The sequence below is a fragment of the Salmo salar genome, chromosome 29 (assembly GCF_965601325.2).
Source record: "Salmo salar chromosome 29, fSalSal1, whole genome shotgun sequence".
Lineage (NCBI taxonomy): Eukaryota > Metazoa > Chordata > Actinopteri > Salmoniformes > Salmonidae > Salmo > Salmo salar.
This window is the reverse complement of record NC_138319.1, coordinates 5,685,899-5,712,385: the sequence shown is the minus strand read 5'-3', so window position 1 is coordinate 5,712,385 and position 26,487 is coordinate 5,685,899. Positions and strand designations below refer to the sequence as shown.

Sequence of the window (26,487 nt, the reverse complement as noted above, 5' to 3'; positions counted from 1 at the left end):
TGTAACTTAATTTTGTTTGTTTGCTACTTCAATGATTTTCACACATGCCTTACAAATTAAGCAAGTGTTTTTTTCCCCTCAAGCTAGAAGTACGTAGAAAAAGGGTTGAGTAAGAAAATAGGAAAACAAGACAAACTGCACTTTAATACAGAGAAATGAACAATTGTCTCCTGGAACGTTCCTGATATTGCGAAAAGTCAACAACCCATATCCTGCAAACTCACACAATAAAATTGACATATTTTTCAAGGGGCCTTGTACAGATTAAATCACACAATGCGACCACTGATCTTTTCTATAACCTTGTAAAAATATTGATCAAGATACGAAATGGACTGATTGCTACAGAAGAGAAGTGTGTGTGTGTACTAGTTTTTTTTAAATCACAGCTACTAACTATACCAAGTACTATGTCATTATTATATTCTATATTATAGACATCACAGCCGAGACCCTGCTGTTTTCTCTAGATTGCTGTTAGAGTCAGTTCACACAAAGGTTCACAAGAATACAAGTTCACCAGTTGCTCAAGGGTTTTGCCTCTGGGAGACAGAGTAAGAGAGTGAGAGAGATTGAGACTGAGAACTGAAGTAACAGGCAACACATATTAAATCCCAGTCCTTGATCTGGTTTCAGTGTACAGTGGGGCGAGACAGTGGGCACTTTAATCCCCTCACACACATACTAATCATGACCAGATTGTGTATATTCTATACCTTACAATGTGTGGGAATTAAATATCAGTACTAGCTTCAACTGGCATGAAATCTATTACATTGGATTGAGCACTGGGTAATTTACGCAATTTGGACAGTGACATGAACTTTCTTTTGTACTATATGTACTGTACTGTACTATGCATTGATTCAGAATATCTATGTTTAACCCCAGTAGAAAGTTCATGGAGCTATTTCCTGCATTATTATAGTGATAAACATGATCGAATGGGTTCTTTGGGGAAGGCTGCATTCTCTGCCTTACCAAGGTTGCATAGTCATTTGAAATATATTGGAAAGTGTAGAAAGGCTAACCTTGGCAATGAAACATTTGGACAATCAAGATCGAAAGGATGTTGGAGCAGCCTATTTTTATGTTACGCATCTTTTATTTAAACTGTCAAACTGAACGATTATTCTGGCCTAGACAGTAATGGCACATTGCTTTAATAACTTATACACCACAACTTTCTCCCCTCCGAATCTACAAGGAATAGGGTGTTGGGCCATCATGAGTCAAACAGCTTCAATGCACCTTGACATAGATGCTACAAGTGTCTGGAACTTTATTGGAGGGATGTGAAACATTTCTTCCACAATAAAATAGTTTTTTGTTGTTGATGGTGGTAGGAAATGCTGTCTCAGGAGCCGCCCCAGAATCTCCCATAAGTGTTCAATTGGGTTGAGATCTGGTGACTAAGACGGCCATGACATATGGTTTATCTCGTTTTTATGCTCATCAAACCATTCAAACCACCCGTGCCCTGTGGATGCAGGCATAGCCATGGAAGCAAAAATAATGGCCAAAATAATGGCTTGCCCAGCATTTGTTCACATCACCCTAAGTATGATTGTCACGCCCTGACCTTGGAGATCCTTTATTCTCTATTTTGGTTAGGTTGGGGTGTGACTAGGGTGGGCATTGTAGTTTCTTTATTTCTAGGTTGGCTTGGTATGGTTCCCAATCAGAGGCAGCTGTCTATCATTGTCTCTGATTGGGGATCATATTTGGGCAGCTTTTTCCCACCTGTTGGTTGTGAGATCTTGTGTATGTGTAGTGGCCTGTGAGCACTCCATAGCTTCCCGTGTTCATTGCTCTTTATTGTTTTGTGAGTTTCACTTAATAAAGATGTGGAACTCTACGTATGATGCGCCTTGGTCTGAGTATGATTACAATGACAACCGTGACAATGATGGGATTTTTATTGTTTAATTAACTCAGGAACCACACCTGTGTGGGAGCAGCTGCTTTCAATATACTTTGGCACCCTCATTTACTCAAGTATTTCCATTAGTTTGGCAGTTACCTGTATTTTCCAACCTTGTATTATTAGTTACTGTAAAGTAAAGAGCCTAAGGTCATCTGCCATATAAGCTCTATTACTGCTTCTGTTTTTTCCATTGTCACTTTTACCCAAATAACAAGAGGAATACCATATTAATATCAAGAATTCACCCTTTGATTTATTCAAGTCAAGTGACTCTAAGAATTTCTATTCATACAGAAAAAAACATAATACTGACATTGGTATTCACACTGTACAAACTTAGATATTCACAGTAACATTTGAATTCCTCTATTCTTCTCCCCCTGTCCAGGAGTCATCAATTCGCCATGCAGTATAGTACAATAGTAACATTGGTATTCATACAGTACAGTAGTAACATTGCTATTCTTATATTCTTTTCTCCATGTCCAGGAGTCATCAGGACTGCCTTAGCCAACATGGACCGGGAGGCGAGAGAACACTATGCTGTAGTCATTCAAGCCAAAGACATGGCAGGATCAGTTGGAGGACTTTCTGGATCCACCACCATTAACATCACCCTCACCGATGTCAACGACAACCCTCCCAAGTTCCCGCAAAGTGAGTATAGACACCATGGCTGCATTCAGCAGGCAAAACGGTGTGTAACATTCAGAGAGAAATAAAACAAACATGCCTCTCTCACATCTGGAATAAGGAATCACATCAGACTATTTGTATAATTTATATCTGCAATGTTCCCCACCATTTGCGTGGCCCAGTTACTCCATATCACTTGGATTTCAAGGCTTAAAGGTATCTAAGACATCTACTATCTATTTCTGCTAAATATTAATTACTTTGTTTGATAAAACAGCAGTGCTACTCAGAGACTCTTCTCGTGACTGGCACGAGATTCCTTTGAGAGTATTTTTAGTAGGCCAATTATAAATGTAGTGTTCTCATCTATCTATAGAAGAATCATGATATACTCCTCCTCACTCATATAGATAAAGCTTCAATATAGAAACGCATCGGCTTTAATTGACTGTCAGTAGGCTCCATCTTTAATATATAACAGATGTTCAACAGACGTTAGTTAGATGAGCATAGCATTGACTAAAATCGCACCAATTATGAATTATAATATAATGTATTTTTTTATCTATCCTATCATGTAATAATAATCAAATATTTATATGGCATTTGGTCTCAAAATGGACCTCATCAAATGCCATGCAGGCAACAAAAAGAAATTGCTTGGACATTTTAATGTTATGGTGCTGTAAGAACACTGACCATCTGTACAGTTATAGTTCAATCAGTCGAAGTTTGTAAGAGTTAAAGTCAACACTATTAAAGTGCCCTCAGACACATTTCAGGTCTAAATGTTGAGTCAAGCATTCTGACATGATTTCAAAAGGGCATTAAGTAGCAATTCAAGGAGCATCTGTAAAGTCATTTCTGGGTGAGACAGCTAAAATACATAATCATTTGGACAATCAGCCCAAAATATGTCACCAACTAGTGATGTTAAGAGTTTTCTAAATGGCTGCATTGTTATGCTCATGATCAACAGAAAATTACCAGCTTTACGTCCCTGAGTCGGCCCAGGTTGGCAAGCCAGTGGGGAAGATAAAAGCCAATGACGAGGACCTTGGAGTCAATGCAGAGATCAAGTACAGCATCATCAACTCAGAAGGAGCAGCCATGTTCTCCATCAACACTGACAGGGACACCAGGGAGGGAATCATCAGCCTCAAGAAGGTAAACAACAGAGTATTAAGTATGATTTCAGCCAGTAGTTTTGAAAGTAGCGCTCACAAGCCAAAACGGGTCCCCGACCATTTCATGTGGTATATATATATATATATATATATATATATATATATATATATATATATATATATATATATATATATATATATATATATACATTTGTTTTGTTGTTTTAATTTGTATGATATGTTATGATTTTGTAAGTGCTTAAAGGACTTTTGAGAAACTTACCCCACCCACAATAGACTTCCTCAAAGCAAAGCTCTCAATATAGGGATGCAGGTCTTTAGATGTTGTACACATGAAATTGTGTAATTCTAAACTCTATCTGTAACATTATGTTTCATTTTGTTGGACTCGAACAATACATTTCCGTGTGTGAACATGCACGTGCTTTCTCATTACTCGTATCACCAATGTGTCGCTAAAAAAGTGTCTCGACCCTTCTATAACATTCCATTTTCATACAAAATAGAGATTTGGTTAAAAATAGCGGAAAAATCCTTTAAGATCCCATTGAATCACTTTAAGGAAGATGTTCAACCATTTGCACTTGCACACTCACCTTTAACGATATAACAACATAGGATTGGTGTAAGGATTGGTTGAAGGAAGTTTCCACCATTGTAAAAATCCACAGTGCACACTTTGGGAGAAGAGAGTAGATGCTCTATTCCTGTGTAATAATGCTGTTAATATTTTTGTAAAAAAAAACTATTAACATTTTATATAGTACTTTAGTAGGCTACTTGCATTGTAATTACATGGTACACAAGTGTAATGAAGTCTGTTTCTAATCCTGCATATTTTGCTGGTGCCTTTTTCCTGGACACACAGCCACTGAACTACGAGAAGAAGAAGACATACACCCTTCAAATTGAGGGAGTGAATAGCCACTTGGAGCCTCTTTTTTCCTACCTTGGTCCTTTCAAAGATACTGCCACCCTAAAGATCACTGTGGGAGATGTGGACGAACCGCCTGTATTCTCTATGGACTATTACATCATGGATGTTTATGAAAATGCTCGGATTGGTAGAGAGGTGGGGGCTGTAACTGCCAGGGATCCAGACAGCAAAAACAGTCATGTCAGGTAAGAGCTTGGAGCCAATGTATTCCCTTTTAGCATCCCAAATGACACCCTATTCCCTATAAAGTGGACTACGTTTGACCAGTGCACTGCATCCGAAGCATGGATAGTACAGGATCTGCTAACACTATCAATATACTGTGTGCACTCTTATGTTTTACGATATAATATATACTGTACATGTACAGACATCATGCACACATATTGTACTGTTAGTACAACTGTTTACATACATATACATCTATTCAGGTGCCCTAAGACATTATAATCATCCCCCCAAAAAAACTAAACTGCCTCTGCACCCACTATCATGTCAAAAAGCTTAAGTCCATTCAGCCTCTAAAAACCTTGAATTCATTTTCGCATTTCAAGAAATGAAGAGGGAGTTGTGTCATAAACCCATATCAGATATATTACCCATACACCAATAGATTGCAATCTAATAGTCCCTATTACATGATACAAGAACTTATGCCGTACATATGGGGCATAGGGAAATCTTCAACTGCATTAAGCACTGAATCTCAGTCCCTTCACGTGTTATTGTGCCCATTTCTCTTTCCGCCATATCTGCAAAAGACAAGCTCTGCCCCTTTATGAAGAAATATGTATCTATAATACATGTTCAAGGAGAGATAGAGGCACAGACAGTCTAAAAATATATAATAAGAATGGTTGATTCAACATAAGAATCTTAAGATATTTTAAAGGGATTTGTGGTAAACAAAAAGGAAATCTACATATGAAAGGGTCTTGGTGGGATACCTCCCCCTCATCCAGTCTTACAGCTCTCTCGCTGTTCTCCACCAGACAGAAAGAGAAAATGGGAAATGTTTGGATGACATCCATTTGAACTGGGAAAAATAAAAGATAGAAAAAACAACAATGCCACAGAAGAATATTCCTTGTGTTGGCGGTTGACGGATGGCGTATGTCAAAATGCAGTAGGGGCAGATAGCAGTCTCTTTCTCTTTGATCGCTGATGTTGCTTTTGCCTCATGTTTTAGCTATGTTCCTTTGAGATACAAGGAAACAAGGCCAGTAGTTTGGTTTGTTCTGACAGTTTCATGTCCCTCTGTAAGTGAGACATTTAATAACCTGAGTCATACTTGTAGTGCACTGTAGATGGTCTTCTTTCATAGTACTAACATATTTTTTATAAAGCTCTGTGCTTGACTCACTTGACCTAAACACTTGTCTCCTACAAGGAGCATAGGACATTAGCAAATGTTGACAATATAAAATTGCCAACATATATTATTTCTGACAACCATTGCTGAATTAGTGGTGCAAATGGAAATTAAAAGACAAATTACCAACCACACATTGTGTTCATTTCATACATAATAACAGTCTTATAAGGAACATAAGCATACATGAACAAAGTTCTTGTTCTCTGTTCAAGACGTCTTTCGATGCATTTTAATGACAGTAAAGACTGTGGAGAACCGGTGGAAGACCATTAATACAATGTTACTATCACATATCAAAATATTATTACACAAAACATTCCTATCTTTAAAGAGCCCTGGATAATTGCTGTTGACCAATTTTAGTAAGTCTTCAACAGTAGTGTCCTGAACAAAGCATTGACTGGCTGAATCCCAAATGACACCCTATTCCCTATATAGTGCACTTCTTTGGTCAAAAGTAGTGCACTACAGTGGCTTGTGAATGTATTCACCCCCTTGGCATTTTTCCTATATTGTTGCCTTACAACCTGGAATTAAAATAGATTTTTGGGGGGTTTGTATCATTTGATTTAAACAACATGCCTACCACCTTGAAGATGCAAAACATTTTTTATTGTGAAACAAACAAGAAATGAGACAAAAAAAAGAAAACTTGAGCGTGCATAACTATTCACCCACCCAAAGTCAATACTTTGTAGAGCCACCTTTTGCAGCAATTATAGCTGCAAATCTCTTGGGGTATGTCTCTATAAGCTTGCCACAGCTAACCACTGGTATTGTTGACCATTCTTCAAGGCAAAACTGCTCCAGCTCCTTCAAGTTGGATGGGTTCCGCTGGTGTACAGCAATCTTTAAGTCATACAACATATTCTCAAGTGGATTGAGGTCTGAGCTTTGACTAAGCCATTCTGAGCTTTGACTAGGCCATTCCAAGACATTTAAATGTTTCCCCTTAAACCACTCAAGTGTTGCTTTAGCAGTATGCTTGGGTCATTGTCTTGCTGGAAGGTGAACCTCCGTCCCAGTCTCAAATCTCTGGAAGACTGAATCAGGTTTCCCTCAAGAATTTCCCTGTATTTAGTGCCATCCATCATTCTTTCAAGTCTGACCAGTTTCCCACTCCCTGCCGATGAAAAAAATCCCCACAGCATGATTCTGCCACCACCAGGGGATGGAGTTCTCAGGGTAATGCGAGGTGTTGGGATTTCACCAGACATAGCCTTTTCCTTGATGGCCAAAAAGCTCAATTTTAGTCTCATCTGACCAGAGTACCTTCTTCCATATATTTGTGGAGTCTCCCACATGCCTTTTGGAGAACACCAAACGTGTTTGCTTATTTTTTTTCTTCAAGCAATGGCTTTTTTTCTGGCCAGTCTTTTGTAAAGCCCAGCTCTGTGGAGTGTACGGCTTAAAGTGGTCCGATGGACAGATACTCCAATCTCCGCTGATCTGTACTTCTCCACAACTTTGTCACTGACCTGTTTGGAGAGCTCCTTGGTCTTCATAGTGCTGCTTGCTTGGTGGTGCCCCTTGCTTAGTGGTGTTGCAGACTCTGGGGCCTTTCAGAACAGGTGTATATATACATTGAGATCATGTGACAGATCATGTGACACTTAAATAATGTCCACCTGTGTGCAATCTAACTAATTTTGTGACTTATGAAGGTAATTGGTTGCACCAGATCTTATTTAGGGGCTTCATAGCAAAGGTGGTGAATACATATGCACGCACCACTTTTCAGTTTTTTATTTTGCATCATTTTTTTAAACAAGTAATTTTTAATTTCACTTCACCAATTTGGACTATTTTGTGTATGTCCATTACATGAAATCCAAATAAAAATACATTTAAATTATAGGTTGTAATGAAACAAAATAGGAAAAACACCAAGGGGGTGAATACTTTTGCAAGGTACTGTATATAGGGAATAGGGTGCCATTGGGATGCAAGCACTGTAGTGTCTGAAACAAACCCATTGCACTGTTGACCGTAGACTCCATGGCACACAGAGATATGTTTGACATCAACCCTGCAAGAGTAATTTATTTTTGCATTGTAATGCATTTCCCATTTCCTCAGGTCTGCTTGAAAAGTTTCCTAGACTGTGCAAATGCGGTGTTCATGTAAGCCTCCTTTCTCAAAATAGGTATTTCATCGACCACAGTGAGCACAGCGATAAGTATTTCAACATCGACATGGACAGCGGAGTTATAAAGACTACCCAGAGTCTGGACCGGGAGGACAAGCCATGGCATAACATCACTGTGATAGCTTCAGAAGTTGGTAGGTACCCAGGGTTTCCATTCATACTGCAGCAGTGTGTGTGTGTGTGCGTGTGTGTACGTTTGCATGCATATGTCTATGGGGGAGGGATATCCTCAAGCTTAAAATATCAAATCTGTAGAGCTTTTGGAGGAGTTATCAAAATCACACTGGTATAGTTGAGGTTTGTGAAGAGTCAATCAATGTATCTTTTCTTGTTCTGATCTTATGCAATCTATTAGCATTTCCTTTAGCCTTTTCACAAACCATTTACTTATGGTTTTACCTCCGTAACTGATAATGGCACAGAGACAAGTAGTTCTGTGCAACTTCCAGCACGCATTTACTATGAACACTGTGGCTATACCAGCTTTAAGTACGAGTGGCCAAGTAGGCTACCGTGGCTATTTGATCATAATGTAGGCCTACCAGAGTGGCTTACCATCAAAAACAGTGGAGAAAATGTATCCCATAACATTTTAACATGGAAATTGCTGTTCTATCATTCAGCCTACAGTAGCAGCCAATGTGTGGTCTTCAATGTAGACCTACATTCCATCAGACTTGCAGGGCTTGACATCAAGCATGCAGGGCTTGACATTAACCTGTTTATCCACTTGTCCTTCAGACAAGGAAGTGACTGAAAATGTTGTTGTGTTGTTTGATGCAAGAAACCACTTGCATTATTATTATTCCCATACCATAATTACAGACAATCAGACAAATGATGCTGTTTGGGGTACAAACACATGATCCTTTAATGACTGTCATATTAATATTTAATGGTGATCAAAATTATATGTTATTGTGTTTTACAACTTACATTAAAACACTACTATTCTGGTTATGCAATTTTTGTTGCCATTTCCAAAATGCTGTTCTGAAATCTAAAGCACGACTATAGAGAGTGTGTTTGGCGGAGGTTCCAAAGCTTTTAACAGTTTATTCATAGCACATTTTATTGAACATATTTACTGTTGTTTCATTTCCATAATATATTTGCCTTTAAAAGTGTATCATTATGCATGAGTCATTAATAGTTGCAAAATTGCTCCATGAGAGTTGCAAAAATGACATTTTAAAAAGCTTTCAATTTGTTTATATCTCCTGCACAGAATTAGCACTTCAGTCTTACAGCTGGTGAAGTAGGTGTCTGATGAAGCTAGTAAACCATTATAACTGCTGTTATTTGGAAGGAATAAGCATAACTCTCGCTATTATTTCCACTTGAATTGTATTGTAAATAATTGAGATTGTACATCTCATATAAAACGTCATGATATACATGTCAAGATATATAAGAACTCTTCATGCTACTATGAATATTGAAAGGGATTCATTTTTACATACAGTGTATACTATAATTTTTGAACGGCATATCATTCTAACTGCACCACTTAAGCTAGATAATGGGTATCACACTAAAGATAATTACCATGGAAATGAGGTATACATAAAATGGCGACGGAGAAGGCAGACTTTTTCGTGCCCCCCAACAGATTGTGTTTTTTTGTTTGTTTATTTGCATTGTTTGTAAGTTATTTTTTTACTTATTTTGTGCATATTGTTGCCGCTACCATCTCTTATGACTGAAAATAACCTCTGGACATCAGGACTGTGATTACTCACCAAGGACTGACAGAATCCTTTTTTTTCATTTAACGAGTCTGACGCGAACAATATACTGCTTTCTCAGGAACAGGCCCAGATCCCCGTGATTTGCGTGAAGAGGAGGTGGAGAAAACGGGGCCGGAAGGCGGGCTGCCTTCTAAGAATTCGTAAGGATCGAATAAACCCCCACATCCCTCCATTCTGCTAGCAAACGTGCAATCTTTGGACAATACAATAGATAACCTACGAGGAAGATTAAACTACCAACGGGACATTCAAAACTGTAATATCTTATGCTTCACGGAGTTGTGGCTGAATGACGACACTATCAACATACAGCTGGCTGGTTATACGCTGCACCGGCAGGATAGAACAGCGCCGTCTGGTAAGACAAGGGGCGGTGGAATATGTATTTTTGTAAATAACAGCTGGTGCACGATATCTAAGGAAGTCTCGAGCTATTGCTCGCCTAAGGTAGAGTACCTCATGATAAGCTGTAGACCACACTATCTACCGAGAGAGTTTTCGTCTGTATTTTTCGTAGCTGTTTACATACCACTACAGTAAGAGGCTGGCACTAAGACAGAATTGAATGAGCTGTATTCCGCCATAAGCAAACAAGAAAACGTTTACCCTGAGGCGGCGCTCCGAGTAGCCGGGGGCTTTAATTTAGGGAAACTTAAATCCGTTTTACCAAATTTCTATCAGCATGTTAAATGTGCAACCAGAGGAGAAAAATAAACTCTGAACCACCTTTTCTCCAAACACACATTGCTCTCCCTTGCCCTCCATTTGGCAAATCTGACCATAAATCTATCCTCCTGATTCTTGCTTACAAGCAAAAATGAAAGCAGGAAGCACCAGTGACTAAATCAATAAAAAAGTGGTCAGATGAAGCAGATGCTAGGCTACAGGACTGTTTTGCTAGCACAGACTGGAATATGTTCCGGGATTCCTCCGATGGCATTGAGGAGTACACCATGTCAGTCAATGGCTTCATCAATAAGAACATTGATGATGTCGTCTCGACAGTGACCGTACGTACATACCCCAACCAGAAGCCATGGATTACAGGCAACATCCGCACTGAGCTAAAGGCTAGAGCTGCCACTTTCAAGGAGCGGGACTCTAACCCAGAAGCTTATAAGAAATCCCACTATGCCCTCCGACTAACCATCAAACAGGAAAAGTGTCAATACAGGACTAAGATCGAATCGTACTACACCGGCTCTGACACTTGTCGGATGTGGCAGGGCTTGCAAACCATTACAGACTACAAAGGGAAGCACAGCCGAGAGTTTCCCAGTGACACGAGCTTAAAACCTCTTACATCTAGACGTTCCGCTAGCGGAACACCTGCTACAGTATCCAATGATAGGCGTGGCGCGAATTACAAATTCCTCAAAAATACAAAAACTTCAATTTTTCAAACATATGACTATTTCACAGCATTTTAAAGACAAGACTCTCCTTTATCTAACCACACTGTCCGATTTCAAAAAGGCTTTACAGCGAAAGCAAAACATTAGATTATGTCAGCAGAGTACCAAGCCAGAAATAATCAGACACCCATTTTTCAAGCTAGCATATAATGTCACAAAAACCCAGAAGACAGCTAAATGCAGCACTAACCTTTGATGATCTTCATCAGATGACACACCTAGGACATTATGTTATACAATACATGCATGTTTTGTTCAATCAAGTTCATATTTATATCAAAAAACAGCTTTTTACATTAGCATGTGACGTTCAGAACTAGCATACCCCCCGCAAACTTCCGGGGAATTTGCTAACAATTTACTAAATTACTCACGATAAACGTTCACAAAAAGCATAACAATTATTTTAAGAATTATAGATACAGAACTCCTCTATGCACTCGATATGTCCGATTTTAAAATAGCTTTTTGGTGAAAGCACATTTTGCGATATTCTAAGTACATAGCCCAGACATCACGGGCTAGCTATTTAGACACCCGGCAAGTTTAGCACTCACCAATATCAGATTTACTATTATAAAAGTTTGATTACCTTTTGTTGTCTTTGTCAGAATGCACTCCCAGGACTGCTACTTCAATAACAAATGTTGGTTTGGTCCAAAATAATCCATCGTTATATCCGAATAGCGGCGTTTTGTTTGTGCGTCCCAGACACTATCCGAAATGGTAAATCAGGGTCGCGTGCATGGCGCAATTCGTGACAAAAAAAATCTAAATATTCCATTACCGTACTTCGAAGCATGTCAACCGCTGTTTAAAATCCATTTTTATGCCATTTTTCTCGTAGAAAAGCGATAATATTCCGACCGGGAATGTCCATTTAGCTAAACAGAGGAAAGAAAACAAAGCTTTCGGTCGACGCGGGCACGAGCCTGAGTCTCACAGTACTGTAACCAGCCACTACCCAAACGCGCTACTTTGTTTCAGCCAGAGCCTGCAAAGCCACGATTCAGCGTTTTGCCGCCTTCTGAGAGCCTATGGGAGACGTAGGAAGTGTCACGGGACAGCTAAGATCCTCACTCTTCAATAAACAGAGACAAGAAGAACGACACCTTGTCAGACAGGCCACTTCCTGCATGAAATCTTCTCAGGTTTTTGCCTGCCATATGAGTTCTGTTATACTCACAGACACCATTCAAACAGTTTTAGAAACTTTAGGGTGTTTTCTATCCAAAGCCAATAATTATATGCATATTCTAGTTACTGGGCAGGAGTAGTAACCAGATTAAATCGGGTACGTTTTTTATCCAGCCGTGAAAATACTGCCCCCTAGCCATAACAGGTTAACAGACGAGGCAACTAACATTGAAACATGCATGAGAATAAGAGCACCTCCTCCCAGCTGTCCACTGCACTGAGGCTAGGAAACATTGTCAGCACCGATAAATCCACTATAATTGAATATTTCAATAAGCATTTTTCTATGGCTGGCCTTGCTTTCCACCTGGCTACACGTACCCCGGTCAACTGCCCTGCACCCCCACAGCAACTCGCCCAAGCCTCCCCCATTTCTCCTTCACCCAAATCCAGATAGCTGATGTTCTGAAAGAGCTGCAAATTGTTGCAACCCCTACAAATCAGCCGGGCTAGACAATCTGGACCCTTTCTTTCTAAAATGATCTGCCGAAATTGTTGCAACCCCTATTACTAGCCTGTTCAAACTCTCTTTCATGTCGTCTGCGATTCCAACAGATTGGAAATCTGCCGCGATCATCCACCTCTTCAAAGAGGGAGAAACTCTAGACCCAAACTGCTACAGACCTATATCTATCCTACCCTGCCTTTCTAAAGTTTTCGAAAGCCAATTTAAATAAACAGATCACCGATCATTTCAAATCCCACTGTACCTTCTCCACTATGCAATCTGGTTTCAGAGCTGGTCATGGGTGCACCTCAGCCATGCTCAAGGTCCTAAACAATACAATAACCGCCATCGATAGGAGACATTACTGTGCAGCCATATTCATCGACCTGGCCAAGGATTTCGACTCTGTCAATCACCACATTCTTATCTGCAGACTCAACAGCCTTGGTTTCTCAAATGACTGCCTCGCCTGGTTCACCAACTACTTCTCTGATAGAGTTGAGTGTGTCAAATCGGAGGGCCTGTTGTCGGGACCTCTGGCAGTCTCTATGGGGGTACCACAGGGTTCAATTCTCGGGCTGACTCTTCTCTGTATACATCAATGATGTCTCTCTTGCTGCTGGTGATTCTCTGATCCACCTCTACGCAGACGACACCATTCTGTATACCTCTGGCCCTTCTTTGGACACTGTGTTACCTAACCTCCAGACGAGCTTCAATGCCATACAACTCTCCTTCCGTGGCCTCCAACTGCTCTTAAATGCAAGTAAAACTAAATGCATGCTCTTCAACCGATTGCTGCCCGCACCTGCCCACCCGTCCAGCATCAGTACTCTTGACGGTTCTAACTTAGAATATGTGGACAACTACAAATACCTAGGTGTCTGGCTAGACTGTGAACTCTCCTTCCAGACTCACATTAAGCGTCTCCAATCCAAAATTAAATCTAGAATCAGCTTCCTATTTTGCAACAAAGCACCCTTCACTCATGCTGCCAGACTTACTCGTGTAAAACTGACCATCCTACCGATCTTCGACTTCGGCGATGTCATTTACAAAATAGCCTCCAACACTCTACTCAACAAATTGGATACAGTTTTACTGTAAAGCCCTGTATACTGCCCACCACTACGACCTGTACACTCTCGTTTGCTGGCCCTCGCTTCATACTCGTCACCAAACCCACTGGCTCCAGGTCATCTACAAGTCTTGGCTAGGTAAATCCCCGCCTTATCTCAGCTCACTCGTCACCATAGCAGCACCCACCCGTAGCACTCACTCCAGCAGGTATATCTCACTGGTCACCCCCAAAGCCAATTCCTACTTTGGCTGCCTTTCCTTCCAGTTCTCTGCTGCCAATGACTGGAACGAACTGCAAAAATCACTGAAGCTGGAGACTCATATCTCCCTCACTAGCTTTAAGCACCAGCTGTCAGAGCAGCTCACAGATCACTGCACCTGCACATAGCCCATCTGTAAATTGCCCATCCAACTACCTCATCCCAATAGTGTATTTATTTATTTATCTTGCTCCTTTGCACCCCAGTATCTCTACTTGCACATTCATCTTCTGCACATCTATTCAGTCCAGTGTTTAATTGCTATATTGTAATTACTTCACCACCATGGCCTATTTATTGCCTTACCTCCCTTATCTTACCTAATTTGCACACACTGTATATAGACTTTTTCTACTGTATTATAAACTGTATGTTTGTTTATTCCATGTATCACTCTGTTGTTGTATGTGTCGAACTGCTTTGTTTTATCTTGGCCAGGTCACAGTTGTAAATGAGAACTTGTTCACAACTAGCCTACCTGGTTAAATAAAGGTGAAATAAAAAAATAAAGAGTCCCAGCTGTTCTGGAAGACTGTGTGATCATGCTCTCCGCAGCTGATGTGAGTAAGACCTTAAAAACAGGTCAACATTCACAAGGCCGCAGGGCCAGACGGATTACCAGGACGTGTGCTCCGAGCATGTGCTGACCAACTGGCAAGTATCTTCACTGACATTTTCAAACTCTCCCTGTCCGAGTCTGTAATACCAACATGTTTAAAGCAGATCACCATTGTGCCTGTGCCCAAGAACACTAAGGCATCTTGCCTAAATGACTACCAACCCGTAGCACTCACGTCTGTAGCCATGAAGTGCTATGGAAGGCTGGTCATGGCTCACATCAACACCATTATCCCAGATACCCCAGACCCACTCCAATTTAAATACCGCCCCAACAGATTCACAGATGATGCAATCTCTCTGGCAGTCCACACTGCCCTTTCCCACCTGGACAAAAATAACACTTATGTGAGAATGCTATTAATTGACTACAGCTCAGCGTTCATCACCATCGTGACCTCAAAGCTCATCAATAAACTAAGGACCGTGGGACTAAGCACCTCCCTCTGCAACTGGATCCTGGACTTCCTGACGAGCCACCCCAGGTGGTAAGGGTAGGTAACAACACATCCGCCACGCTGATCCTCAACACAGGGGCCCCTCAGAGGTACATGCTCAGTCCCCTCCTGTACTCTCTGTTCACTCATGACTGCGCGGCCAGGCACGACCCCAACACCTTCATTAAGTTTGCCAATGGTAGGCGTGATCACCGACAACGATGAGGGAGGTGGTCAGGGGAGGGGGAGGGGGTCAGAGACATGGTCGTGTGGTGCCAAGACAACAACCTCTCCCTCGACGTGATCAAGACAAAGAAGATGATTGTGGACTACAGGAAAGTACCGATCACGCCCCCATTCTCATCGATGGGGCTGCAGTGGAGCAGGTTGAGAGGTTCACCAACAAACTAACATGGTCCAAGCACACCAAGACAATCGTGAAGAGGGCGCGACAAAACCTATTCCCCCTCAGGAAACGAAAAGATTTGGCATGGGACCTTAGATCCTCAAAAGATTCTGCAGTTGCACCATCAAGAGCATCCTGACTGGTTGGATCATTGCCTGGTATGGCAACTGCTCGGCCTCCGACCTCAAGGCACTACAGAGGTTAGTGCGAACGGCCCAGTACATCACTGGTGCCAACTTCCTGCCATCCAGGACCTCTATACAAGGCGGTGTCAGAGGAAGGCCCTAAAATTGTGAAAGACTCCAGGTACCATAGTCATAGACTGTTCTCCCTACTATCGCACAGCAAGCGGTACCGGAGCACCAACTCTAGTCCAAGAGGCTTCTAAACAGCTTCTACCCCCAAGCCATAAAACTCCTGAACATCTAATAAAATGGCTACCCAGACTATTTGCATTTCCCCAGTCCCTCTTCCCCTCCCCCTCTATTACACCGCTGCTACTCTCTATTGTTGTCATCTATTTATAGTCACTTTAATAACTCTAGCTACATGTACATTTTACATCAACTAACCTGTGCCCCCGCACTGTGCCCCCCTAGTTGAATCCAAGATGGTGTAGCAGTGCAGATGTGTTTTGTCGCTGTCTCGTGTAAATGTAGCTTTTTTGTATATATTTCAATATTTTTCAATCTCTTTTTCCATTTTTTATTTAAATATACCTTCCGGCAACCCGCCTCACCCAATGTGATACAGATCTGCTATTTTTAGACTAGAACCTCCATCAGAAGCTAGCCATCAGATGCTAACCAGCTAATTAGCTACTAGCTATTTAATCATTGTTAGCCACTGTTACAGGCCTTTAGCTCCGACACCAGCCGCTTTTAGCCTGGATAATACCCGCCAGTCTGCACAGCGCGATATCAACCCTGAGCATACCATACTTCTTTTCTCCACTACATCACCAGTTTCCTGCCGTAAGCTCTGGACCATTACTCCAGATCATCGCAGCTAGCTAGCTGCTACCGAGTGGCCCAGCCCCGAGGCTAGCCTTGAGCCAGGACCATCTCCCGGCCTGCTCAGTGGACCCTATGATCACTCGGCTACACAGCTGATGCATCCCAGACTCTTCACTAACACGACTAGAAGCCACTATATCACCGGATTCCTGCCGTAAGCTCTGGACCTTTGCGTCGGATCATTGCAGCTAGCTAGCTGCTACCGAGTGACTATATTGGCTAACGCCCTTGTCCCGAAGCTAGCACCAGTTAGCCTCGAGCCAGGCACATCTCCCTGCTAGCAAACAAAATTACTCCAGCTACAATACCTATTTTGTCAATTGCCCTGGAGCCCCGCCGATCCATCACGACTGGTATGCCGACATAATTCCGTCCGATGTGCCATCAACCGGCCTTTGACGGACGTCGGTGAAGATGCTTCTGCTTGCCCTGGCCTGCTAACTTTATGAACGCTGTGTCTCCCACTTGCTAGCATAGTAATGACTACCTAACGGCTTCCCTGTTGCATCTATTGCTGTTCACTGGACCCTATGATCACCTGACTACATAGCTGATGCCTGCTGGATTGTTCACTAATCACGGTACTCCATTTTTGTTTATTTTGTTTATCTGTCGGCCCCAGCCTCGAACTCAGGCCCTGTGTGTAGTTAACCTGTTGAGGGTAGGGGGCAGTATTGACACGGCTGGATAAAAAACGTACCCGATTTAATCTGGTTACTACTCCTGCCCAGTAACTAGAATATGCATATAATTATTGGCTTTGGATAGAAAACACCCTAAAGTTTCTAAAACTGTTTGAATGGTGTCTGTGAGTATAACAGAACTCATATGGCAGGCAAAAACCTGAGAAGATTTCATGCAGGAAGTGGCCTGTCTGACAAGGTGTCATTCTTCTTGTCTCTGTTTATTGAAGAGTGAGGATCTTAGCTGTCCCGTGACACTTCCTACGGCTGCCATAGGCTCTCAGAAGGCGGCAAAACGCTGAATCGTGGCTTTGCAGGCTCTGGCTGAAACAAAGTAGCGCGTTTGGGTAGTGGCTGGTTACAGTACTGTGAGACTCAGGCTCGTGCCCGCGTCGACCGAAAGCTTTGTTTTCTTTCCTCTGTTTAGCTAAATGGACATTCCCGGTCGGAATATTATCGCTTTTTTACGAGAAAAATTGCATAAAAATGGATTTTAAACAGCGGTTGACATGCTTCGAAGTACGGTAATGGAATATTTCAAAAAAATTTGTCACGAATTGCGCCATGCGCGCGACCCTGATTTACCATTTCGGATAGTGTCTGGGACGCACGAACAAAACGCCGCTATTCGGATATAACAATGGATTATTTTGGACCAAACCAACATTTGTTATTGAAGTAGCAGTCCTGGGAGTGCATTCTGACGATGACAACAAAAGGTAATCAAACTTTTGTAATAGTAAATCTGATATTGGTGAGTGCTAAACTTGCCGGGTGTCTAAATAGCTAGCCCGTGATGGCTGGGCTATGTACTTAGAATATTGCAAAATGTGCTTTCACCAAAAAGCTATTTTAAAATCGGACATATCGAGTGCATAGAGGAGTTCTGTATCTATAATTCTTAAAATAATTGTTATGCTTTTTGTGAACGTTTATCGTGAGTAATTTAGTAAATTGTTAGTGAATTCGCCGGAAGTTTGCGGGGGGTATGCTAGTTCTGAACGTCACATGCTAATGTAAAAAGCTGGTTTTTGATATAAATATGAACTTGATTGAACAAAACATGCATGTATTGTATAACATAATGTCCTAGGGTTGTCATCTGATGAAGATCATCAAAGGTTAGTGCTGCATTTAGCTGTCTTCTGGGTTTTTGTGACATTATATGCTAGCTTGAAAAATGGGTGTCTGTATATTTCTGGCTTGGTACTCTGCTGACATAATCTAATGTTTTGGTTTCGTTGTAAAGCCTTTTTGAAATCGGACAGTGTGGTTAGATTAACGAGAGTCTTGTCTTTAAATAGCTGTAAAATAGTCATATGTTTGAGAAATTGAAGTAATATGATTTTTAAGGTATTTGAAAATCGCGCCACTGGATTAGACTGGCTGTTGCGTAGGTGGGACGAATTCGTCCCGCCTAGCCCAGAGAGGTTAACTGACCCTCTCTGCCCATTCATCGCCATTTTACCTGTTCTTATTGTCTTAGCTGATTAGCTGTTGTTGTCTTACCCATTGTTGTCTTAGCTAGCTCTCCAAATCAACACCTGTGATTGCTTTATATCTGGTTTAAATTTCCCGAAATAAGCAAAACAATTTTCATACATTTCTAATACAACAAAAATTTTGTATATTTTTCATGTGTTAAACAGTTATTTTATCAATGTCAAACATAGCCACTTGTTATGAAAACATTTCTGTTATTTATTCAAATGATTTGTTTCTGTGATATTCGGAGACTGAGAAATTGGCGATTGAGCTGATCTGACATAACAGTACATTTACATTTAAGTCATTTAGCAGACGCTCTTATCCAGAGCGACTTACAGATTGGTGCATTCACCTTATGATATCCAGTTGAACAACCACTTTACAATAGTGCATCTAAATCTTTTAAGGGGGGGGGGGTTAGAAGGATTACTTTATCCTATCCTAGGTATTCCTTAAAGAGGTGGGGTTTCAGGTGTCTCCGGAAGGTGGTGATTGACTCCGCTGTCCTGGCGTCGTGAGGGAGCTTGTTCCACCATTGGGGTGCCAGAGCAGCGAACAGTTTTGACTGGGCTGAGCGGGAACTGTGCTTCCTCAGAGGTAGGGAGGCGAGCAGGCCAGAGTTGGATGAACGCAGTGCCCTTGTTTGGGTGTAGGGCCTGATCAGAGCCTGAAGGTACGGTGGTGCCGTTCCCCTCACAGCTCCGTAGGCAAGCACCATGGTCTTGTAGCGGATGCGAGCTTCAACTGGAAGCCAGTGGAGAGAGCGGAGGAGCGGGGTGACGTGAGAGAACTTGGGAAGGTTGAACACCAGACGGGCTGTGGCGTTCTGGATGAGTTGTAGGGGTTTAATGGCACAGGCAGGGAGCCCAGCCAACAGCGAGTTGCAGTAATCCAGACGGGAGATGACAAGTGCCTGGATTAGGACCTGTGCCGCTTCCTTTGTGGGGCAGGGTCGTACTCTGCGAATGTTGTAGAGCATGAACCTACAGGATCGGGTCAACGCCTTGATGTTAGTGGAGAACGACAGGGTGTTGTACAGGGTCACGCCAAGGTTCTTAGCACTCTGGGAGGAGGACACAATGGAGTTGTCAACCGTGATGGCGAGATCATGGAACGGGCAGTCCTTCCCCGGGAGGAAGAGTAGCTCCGTCTTGCCGAGGTTCAGCTTGAGGTGGTGATCCGTCATCCACACTGATATGTCTGCCAGACATGCAGAGATGCGATTCGCCACCTGGTTATCAGAAGGGGGAAAGGAGAAGATTAATTGTGTGTCGTCTGCATAGCAATGATAGGAGAGACCATGTGAGGATATGACAGAGCCAAGTGACTTGGTGTATAGCGAGAATAGGAGAGGGCCTAGAACAGAGCCCTGGGGGACACCAGTACGACCGAAGATGGCCTATGGCGATATAGGCGCTGGTGCCATCATTTAGTTCTAACTTTTGAAAGCTATGGGCTGTCAACTCAGTTCCAATTGCATCTGAAATATGAGACTCTCAACTTGGTTATACAATGGCTTGCGAAAGTATTCACCCCCTTGGCATTTTTCCTATTTTGTTGCCTTACAACCTGGAAATAAAATAGATTTTTGGGGGGTTTGTATCATTTGATTTACACAACATGCCTACCACTTTGAAGATGCAAAATATGTTTTATTGTGAAACAAACAAATAAGAAAAAGAAAAGAAACTTGAGCATGCATAAGTATTTACCTCCCCCCCCCCCCAAAGTCAATACTTTGTATAGCCACCTTTTTGCATCAATTACAGCTACACGTCTCTTTGGGTACATCTAGCCACTGGGATTGGTGCCCATTCTTCAAGGCAAAACTGCTTCAGCTCCTTCAAGTTGGATGGGTTCCGCTGGTGTACAGCAATTTTTAAGTCATACCACACATTCTCAATTGGATTGAAGTCTGGGCTTTGACTAGACCATTCCAAGACATTTAAATGTTTCCCCTTAAACCACTTGAGTGTTGCTTTAGCAGTATGCTTAGGGCATTGTCCTGCTGGAAGGTGGAAGGTGAACCTCCAGGTTTCCCATCCAGGCCCCAGGTTTCCCATCCATCATTCCTTCCATTCTGGCCAGTATTCCAGTCCCTGCCGATGGAAAAACTTCCCGAAGGCATGATGCTGCCACCGCCATGCTTCACTGTAGGGATGGTGTTCTCAGGGTGATGAGAGGTGTTGGGTTCGCGCCAGATGTCTACATTTTTGTCTCATCTGACCAGAGTACCTTCTTCCATATGTTTGGGGAGTCTCCCACATGCCTTTTGTTGAACACCAAACACGTTTGCTTATTATTTTTTAAGCAACGGCTTTTATCTGGCCACACTTCCGTTAAGCCCAGCTCTGTGACGTGTACGGCTTAAAGTGGTCCTATGGACAGATAATCCAATCTCTCCTGTGGAGATTTGCAGCTCCTTCAGGGTTATCTTTGGTCTCTTTGTTGCCTCTGATTAATGCCCTCCTTGACTGGTCTGTGAGTTTTGGTGGGCAGCCCTCTCTTGGCAGGTTTACTGTGGTGCCATATTCTTTCAATTTTTTTAATAATGTATTTACTGGTGCTCCGTGGGGTGTTCGAAGTTTCTGATATTTTTTATAGTCCAACCCTGATCTTTATTTCTCCAAAACTTTGTCCATGACCTGTTTGGAAAGCTCCTTGGTCTTCATAATGCTGCTTGCTTGGTGGTGCGCCTTGCTTAGCGGTATTGCAGACTCTGGGGCCTTTCAGAACTTGTATATATATATATCTACTGAGAACATGTGACAGATCATGTGACACTTAGATTGCATACAGGTGGACTTTATTTAACTAATTATGTGACTTATGAAGGTAATTGGTTGCACCAGATATTATTTAGGGGCTTCATAGCAAAGGGGGTGAATACTTAAGTACATTTTAGTCATTTAGCAGACGCTCTTATCCAGAGCGACTTACAGTAGTGAATGCATACATTTCATACAATTTCAAACATTTTTTTTTGCTGGCCCCCTGTGGGAATCGAACCCACAACCCTGGCGTTGCAAACACCATGCTCTACCAACTGAGCTACAGGGAAGGCTAGTATGCACACAGTTTTTTTTTTACAAGTCATTTCACTTGAACAATTTGGACTATTTTCTGTATGTCCATTACATGAAATCCAAATAAAAATCAATTTAAATTACAGGTTGTAATGAAACAAAATAGGAAAAACGCCAAGGGGGTGAATACTTTTGCAAAGCACTGTATAGCTAAATATGTATTTACATTTGTAAGTAATTTTTTATTATAATGGCTGCCACGCCCCCAGGATCCCAATCTGGGGTGGCTCCATACTGTATCTATAACGTTTAAGGGTACCCATATCTACCTCTGTGCCAAATGTAGTGTTACAATTAAGTAAACATTTTCAGCTTAGCCACACACCACTAGTATATTATTTTTCCTTCCTCCATATTAACACAGAAATCATGGTAAATTTAGTTTTTTTGTCAGTAACTAGTTGCTTGACAATGTACTCTACAATTTCAGAAAGAATAACTCAGAGTCTTTATTCAAAGTCTGTGTCCCAAATGAAGAGGCACCCTATTCCCTCTGTTGTGTGGGTCAACAGTAGTACAATATATACAGTACCAATAGCAAAAACCATCAAGCGCTATGATGAAACTGGCTCTGATGAGGACCGTCACAGGAAAGGAAGACCCAGAGTTACCTCTGCTGCAGAGTATAAGGACACCAATAATAAGAAGAGACTTGCTTGGGCCAAGAAACACGAGTTATGGACATTAGACTGGTGGAAATCTATCCTTTCGCCTGATGAGTCCAAATTTGAGATTATTGGTTCCAACCGCCGTGTCTTTATGAGACGCATAGGTGAGTGGATGATAGGTGAATGAATGATGTGTGGTTCCCACCGTCATCAAGGCAAAGGGTGACTACTTTGAAGAATCTAAAATCTAAAATATATTGGTTACTACATGATTCCATATGTGTTATTTCATAGTTTTGATGTCTTCACTATTATTTTACGATGTTGAAAATAGTAAAAATAAATCAAAACCCTTGAATGAGTAGGTTTGTCCAAACTTTTGACTGGTACTGTAGGTATTACAGTGCCATTTGGGAAGTAACCAAAATGTAGTTACATTAATCTTCATAACACCTATAAAGCTTATTCTCCAGATTGTAAGATTTTAGTAAATTGAGCACTTAATATACATAATATGTATTTGTGTAAATGGATGTATTGTTCCGTGAATGCATTAGCAACATTTTCATCAGAAGTGTTATTTGTCAGCCACTTTACACATGAACAGACAGTCACACATGGTTTGGTAGACTGGGCCCTTAGTCTGATGTGCTGAACAATCGCCTACGCAAGCATGGGGACCAAATGATCCATCACCCACAACAAGCTAAAGTGACTAAAATAACAAATCTGTTGTTCTTAGTTAGTGTTGTTCTTTAGCTTGCAAATTAAGAAAACATTTTGCTTCGTGACCGTAAACATTGTCTCCTCCTACTCCTAGATTATCTTGTCAAGTTGTCTACCACCAAGTCAATTTTAAAAATACAAAATAGGTCTGTGGTTTGCAAAACAGATCCCTTGGATACCACTTTATCAGTTTGTGTTATTGTTAATTCAGGACCCATATTCATGAAGTGTTTCATAAAGAGTATGAGTGATGACCTAGGATCAGTTTTTTTCTTTATTAATGTTATTAATTTGTGTGTGTGTATTTTATTCTAGACAACCCTAGCCTCCTCAGCCACGTCCCCGTCACTGTGCAGGTGTTGGATGTGAACGACAACCCTCCTGAAATTAACAAGGACAAGGAGGTCATTGTGTGTGAGAACTCAAGGCCAGGACAGGTGAGCATCAACTGTAGCACACACACATACACATGAGACAGAAGGTGCTGAGAGCTATGGATTATCTCTCGTAAACTCCCTTATCCTGACCACATGCATTATGCAGTGTACCTTTGTGTTTCCCCAACAGTTTGGATGAGAGAGAGAGAGAGAGAGAGAGAGAGAGAGAGAGAGCTTTGCTATGAACTGGTGCACATGATCTCAGTGATGATCTCAGTGTCACATGATCTCAGTATATATACACCTGTTCTGAAAGGCCCCAGAGTCTGCAACACCACTAATCAAGGGGCACCACCAAGCAAGCGGTCAGGGACAAAGTACAGATCAGGGTTGGGTTATAAAGAAATATCAGAGACTTTGAACATCCCACGGAACACCATTGAATCCATTATTAAAAAATGGAAAGAATATGCAACCACAACAAACCTGCCAAGAGAGCGCCGCCCACCAAAACTCACAGACCAGGCAAGGGGGGCATTAATCAGAGAGGCAAAAAAGAGACCAAATATAACCCTGAAGGAGCTGCAAAGCTCCACAGCGGAGATTGGAGTATCTGTCCATAGGACCACTTTAAGCCATACACTCCACAGAGCTGGGCTTTACGGAAGAGTGGCCAGATGAAAGCCATTGCCAGTAGAGTGTTGGAGGCTATTTTGTAAATTACATTGTCGAAGTCGAGGATCGATAGGATGGTCAGTTTTACGGGGGTATATTTGGCAGCATGAGTGAAGGATGCTTTGTTGCGAAATAGGAAGCCAACTCTAGATTTAATTTTGGATTAGAGATGTTTAATGTGAGAACTGATGCTGGAAGGGCGGGCAGGTACAGGCAGCGATCAGTTGAAGAGCATGCATTTAGTTTTACTTGCATTTAAGAGCAGTTGGAGGCCACGAAAGGAGAGTTGTATGGCATTGAAACTCATTTGGAGGTTAGTTAAAAGCTTTTCGGTGAAAGCACATTTTGCAATATTCTGAGTACATAGCCCGGCATCACAGGGCTAGCTATTTAGACACCCAGAAAGTTTAGCCTTCACCAAACTCCGATTTACTATTAGAAAAGTTTGATTACCTTTGGTGTTCTTCGTCAGAATGCACTCCCAGGACTGCTACTTCAATAACAAATGTTGGTTTGGTTCAAAATAATCCATTGTTATATCCAAATAGCGGCGTTATGTTTGTGCGTTCAAGACACTATCCAAGGGTGACGAAGGGTCACGCGCACGACGCATTTTGTGACAAAAAAAATCTAAATATTCCATTACCGTACTTCGAAGCATGTCAACCGCTGTTTAAAATCAATTTTTATGACATTTTTCTCGTAAAAAAGCGATAATATTCCGACCGGGAGTGGTGGTTTTCGTTCAAAGATAAAACATGGAGTCGACTCGTGCACGAGCCTGAGTCTCACAGTACTGTGACCAGCCACTATCCAAACGCGCTAATGTTTTTCAGCCAGAGCCTGCAAAGCCACGATTCAGCTTTTTGCCGCCTTCTGAGAGCCCATGGGCGCCGTAGGAAGTGTCACATAACAGCAGAGATCCCCTGTATTGGATAGAGATAATCAAGAAGGCCAAGAAATTGTCAGACAGGGCACTTCCTGCATGGAATCTTCTCAGGTTTTGGCCTGCCAAATGAGTTCTGTTATACTCACAGACACCATTCAAACAGTTTTAGAAACTTTGGAGTGTTTTCTATCCAAAGCTAATAATTATTTGCATATTCTAGTTTCTGGGCAGGAGTAATAATCAGATTAAATCGGGTACGTTTTTTATCCGGCCGTGAAAATACTGCCCCCTAGCCATAACAGGTTAACCTCTATGGGCTAGGTGGGACGCTAGCGTGCCACCCGTGGTGCACTCCATCAACAGCAGGTGCATTTCAAGAGCGGCAAATTTGAATCCAAATAAATGTCAAAATTCAAATTTTTCAAAAATACAACTATTTTACACCATTTGAAAGATAAACATCTCCTTAATCTAACCACGTTTTACGATTTCAAAAAGGTTTTACGGCGAAAGCATAAATTTAGAGTATGTTAGGACAGTACATTTACAAGAGTTGTGTGTAATGTTTTGTCAAGTCAAAGACAGGGTCACCAAAACCATAAAACCAGCTAAAATGATGCACTAACCTTTTACAATCTCCATCAGATGACACTCCTAGGACATTATGTTAGACAATGCATGCATTTTTAGTTCTATCAAGTTCATATTTATATCCAAAAACAGCGTTTTACTATGGCATTGATGTTGAGGAAATCGTTTCCCTCCAATAACCGGCAGTCAAGTCAGCGTCACAAATTAAATAATTAAAATTAGAAAACATTGGTAAAATATTATATTGTCATTTAAAGAATTATAGATTTACATCTCTTGAACGCAATCAACTTGCCAGATTTAAAAATAACCTTACTGGGAAATCACACTTTGCAATAATCTGAGCACTGCGCCCAGAAAAATACGCGTTGCGATACAGACTAGACGTCATGTTGGGGAGATCTAAAATCGAAAATACTATGTAAATAATCCATTACCTTTGATTCTCTTCATCAGATGTCACTTCCAGGTATCACAGGTCCATAACGAATGTAGTTTTGTTCAAAAAAGCTCATCATTTATGTCCAAAAATCTCCGTCTTGTTAGCACATGATCTAAGCCAGC

At 41.5% G+C, this 26,487-nt stretch overlaps 1 protein-coding gene across 1 annotated transcript in view; it reads left to right on the top strand.

The window, feature by feature from the left end:
- Nucleotides 1-26,487, top strand: part of LOC106590046 (cadherin-18) — a 215,459-nt gene that overhangs the window by 169,194 nt on the left and 19,778 nt on the right. Inside the window, exons 5-9 of the mRNA XM_014180558.3 lie at nt 2,417-2,584; nt 3,543-3,730; nt 4,580-4,833; nt 8,170-8,306; nt 23,707-23,828. Coding sequence (XP_014036033.3) covers nt 2,417-2,584; nt 3,543-3,730; nt 4,580-4,833; nt 8,170-8,306; nt 23,707-23,828 — 869 coding nt within the window. The remainder of the gene's footprint in view (nt 1-2,416; nt 2,585-3,542; nt 3,731-4,579; nt 4,834-8,169; nt 8,307-23,706; nt 23,829-26,487) is intronic.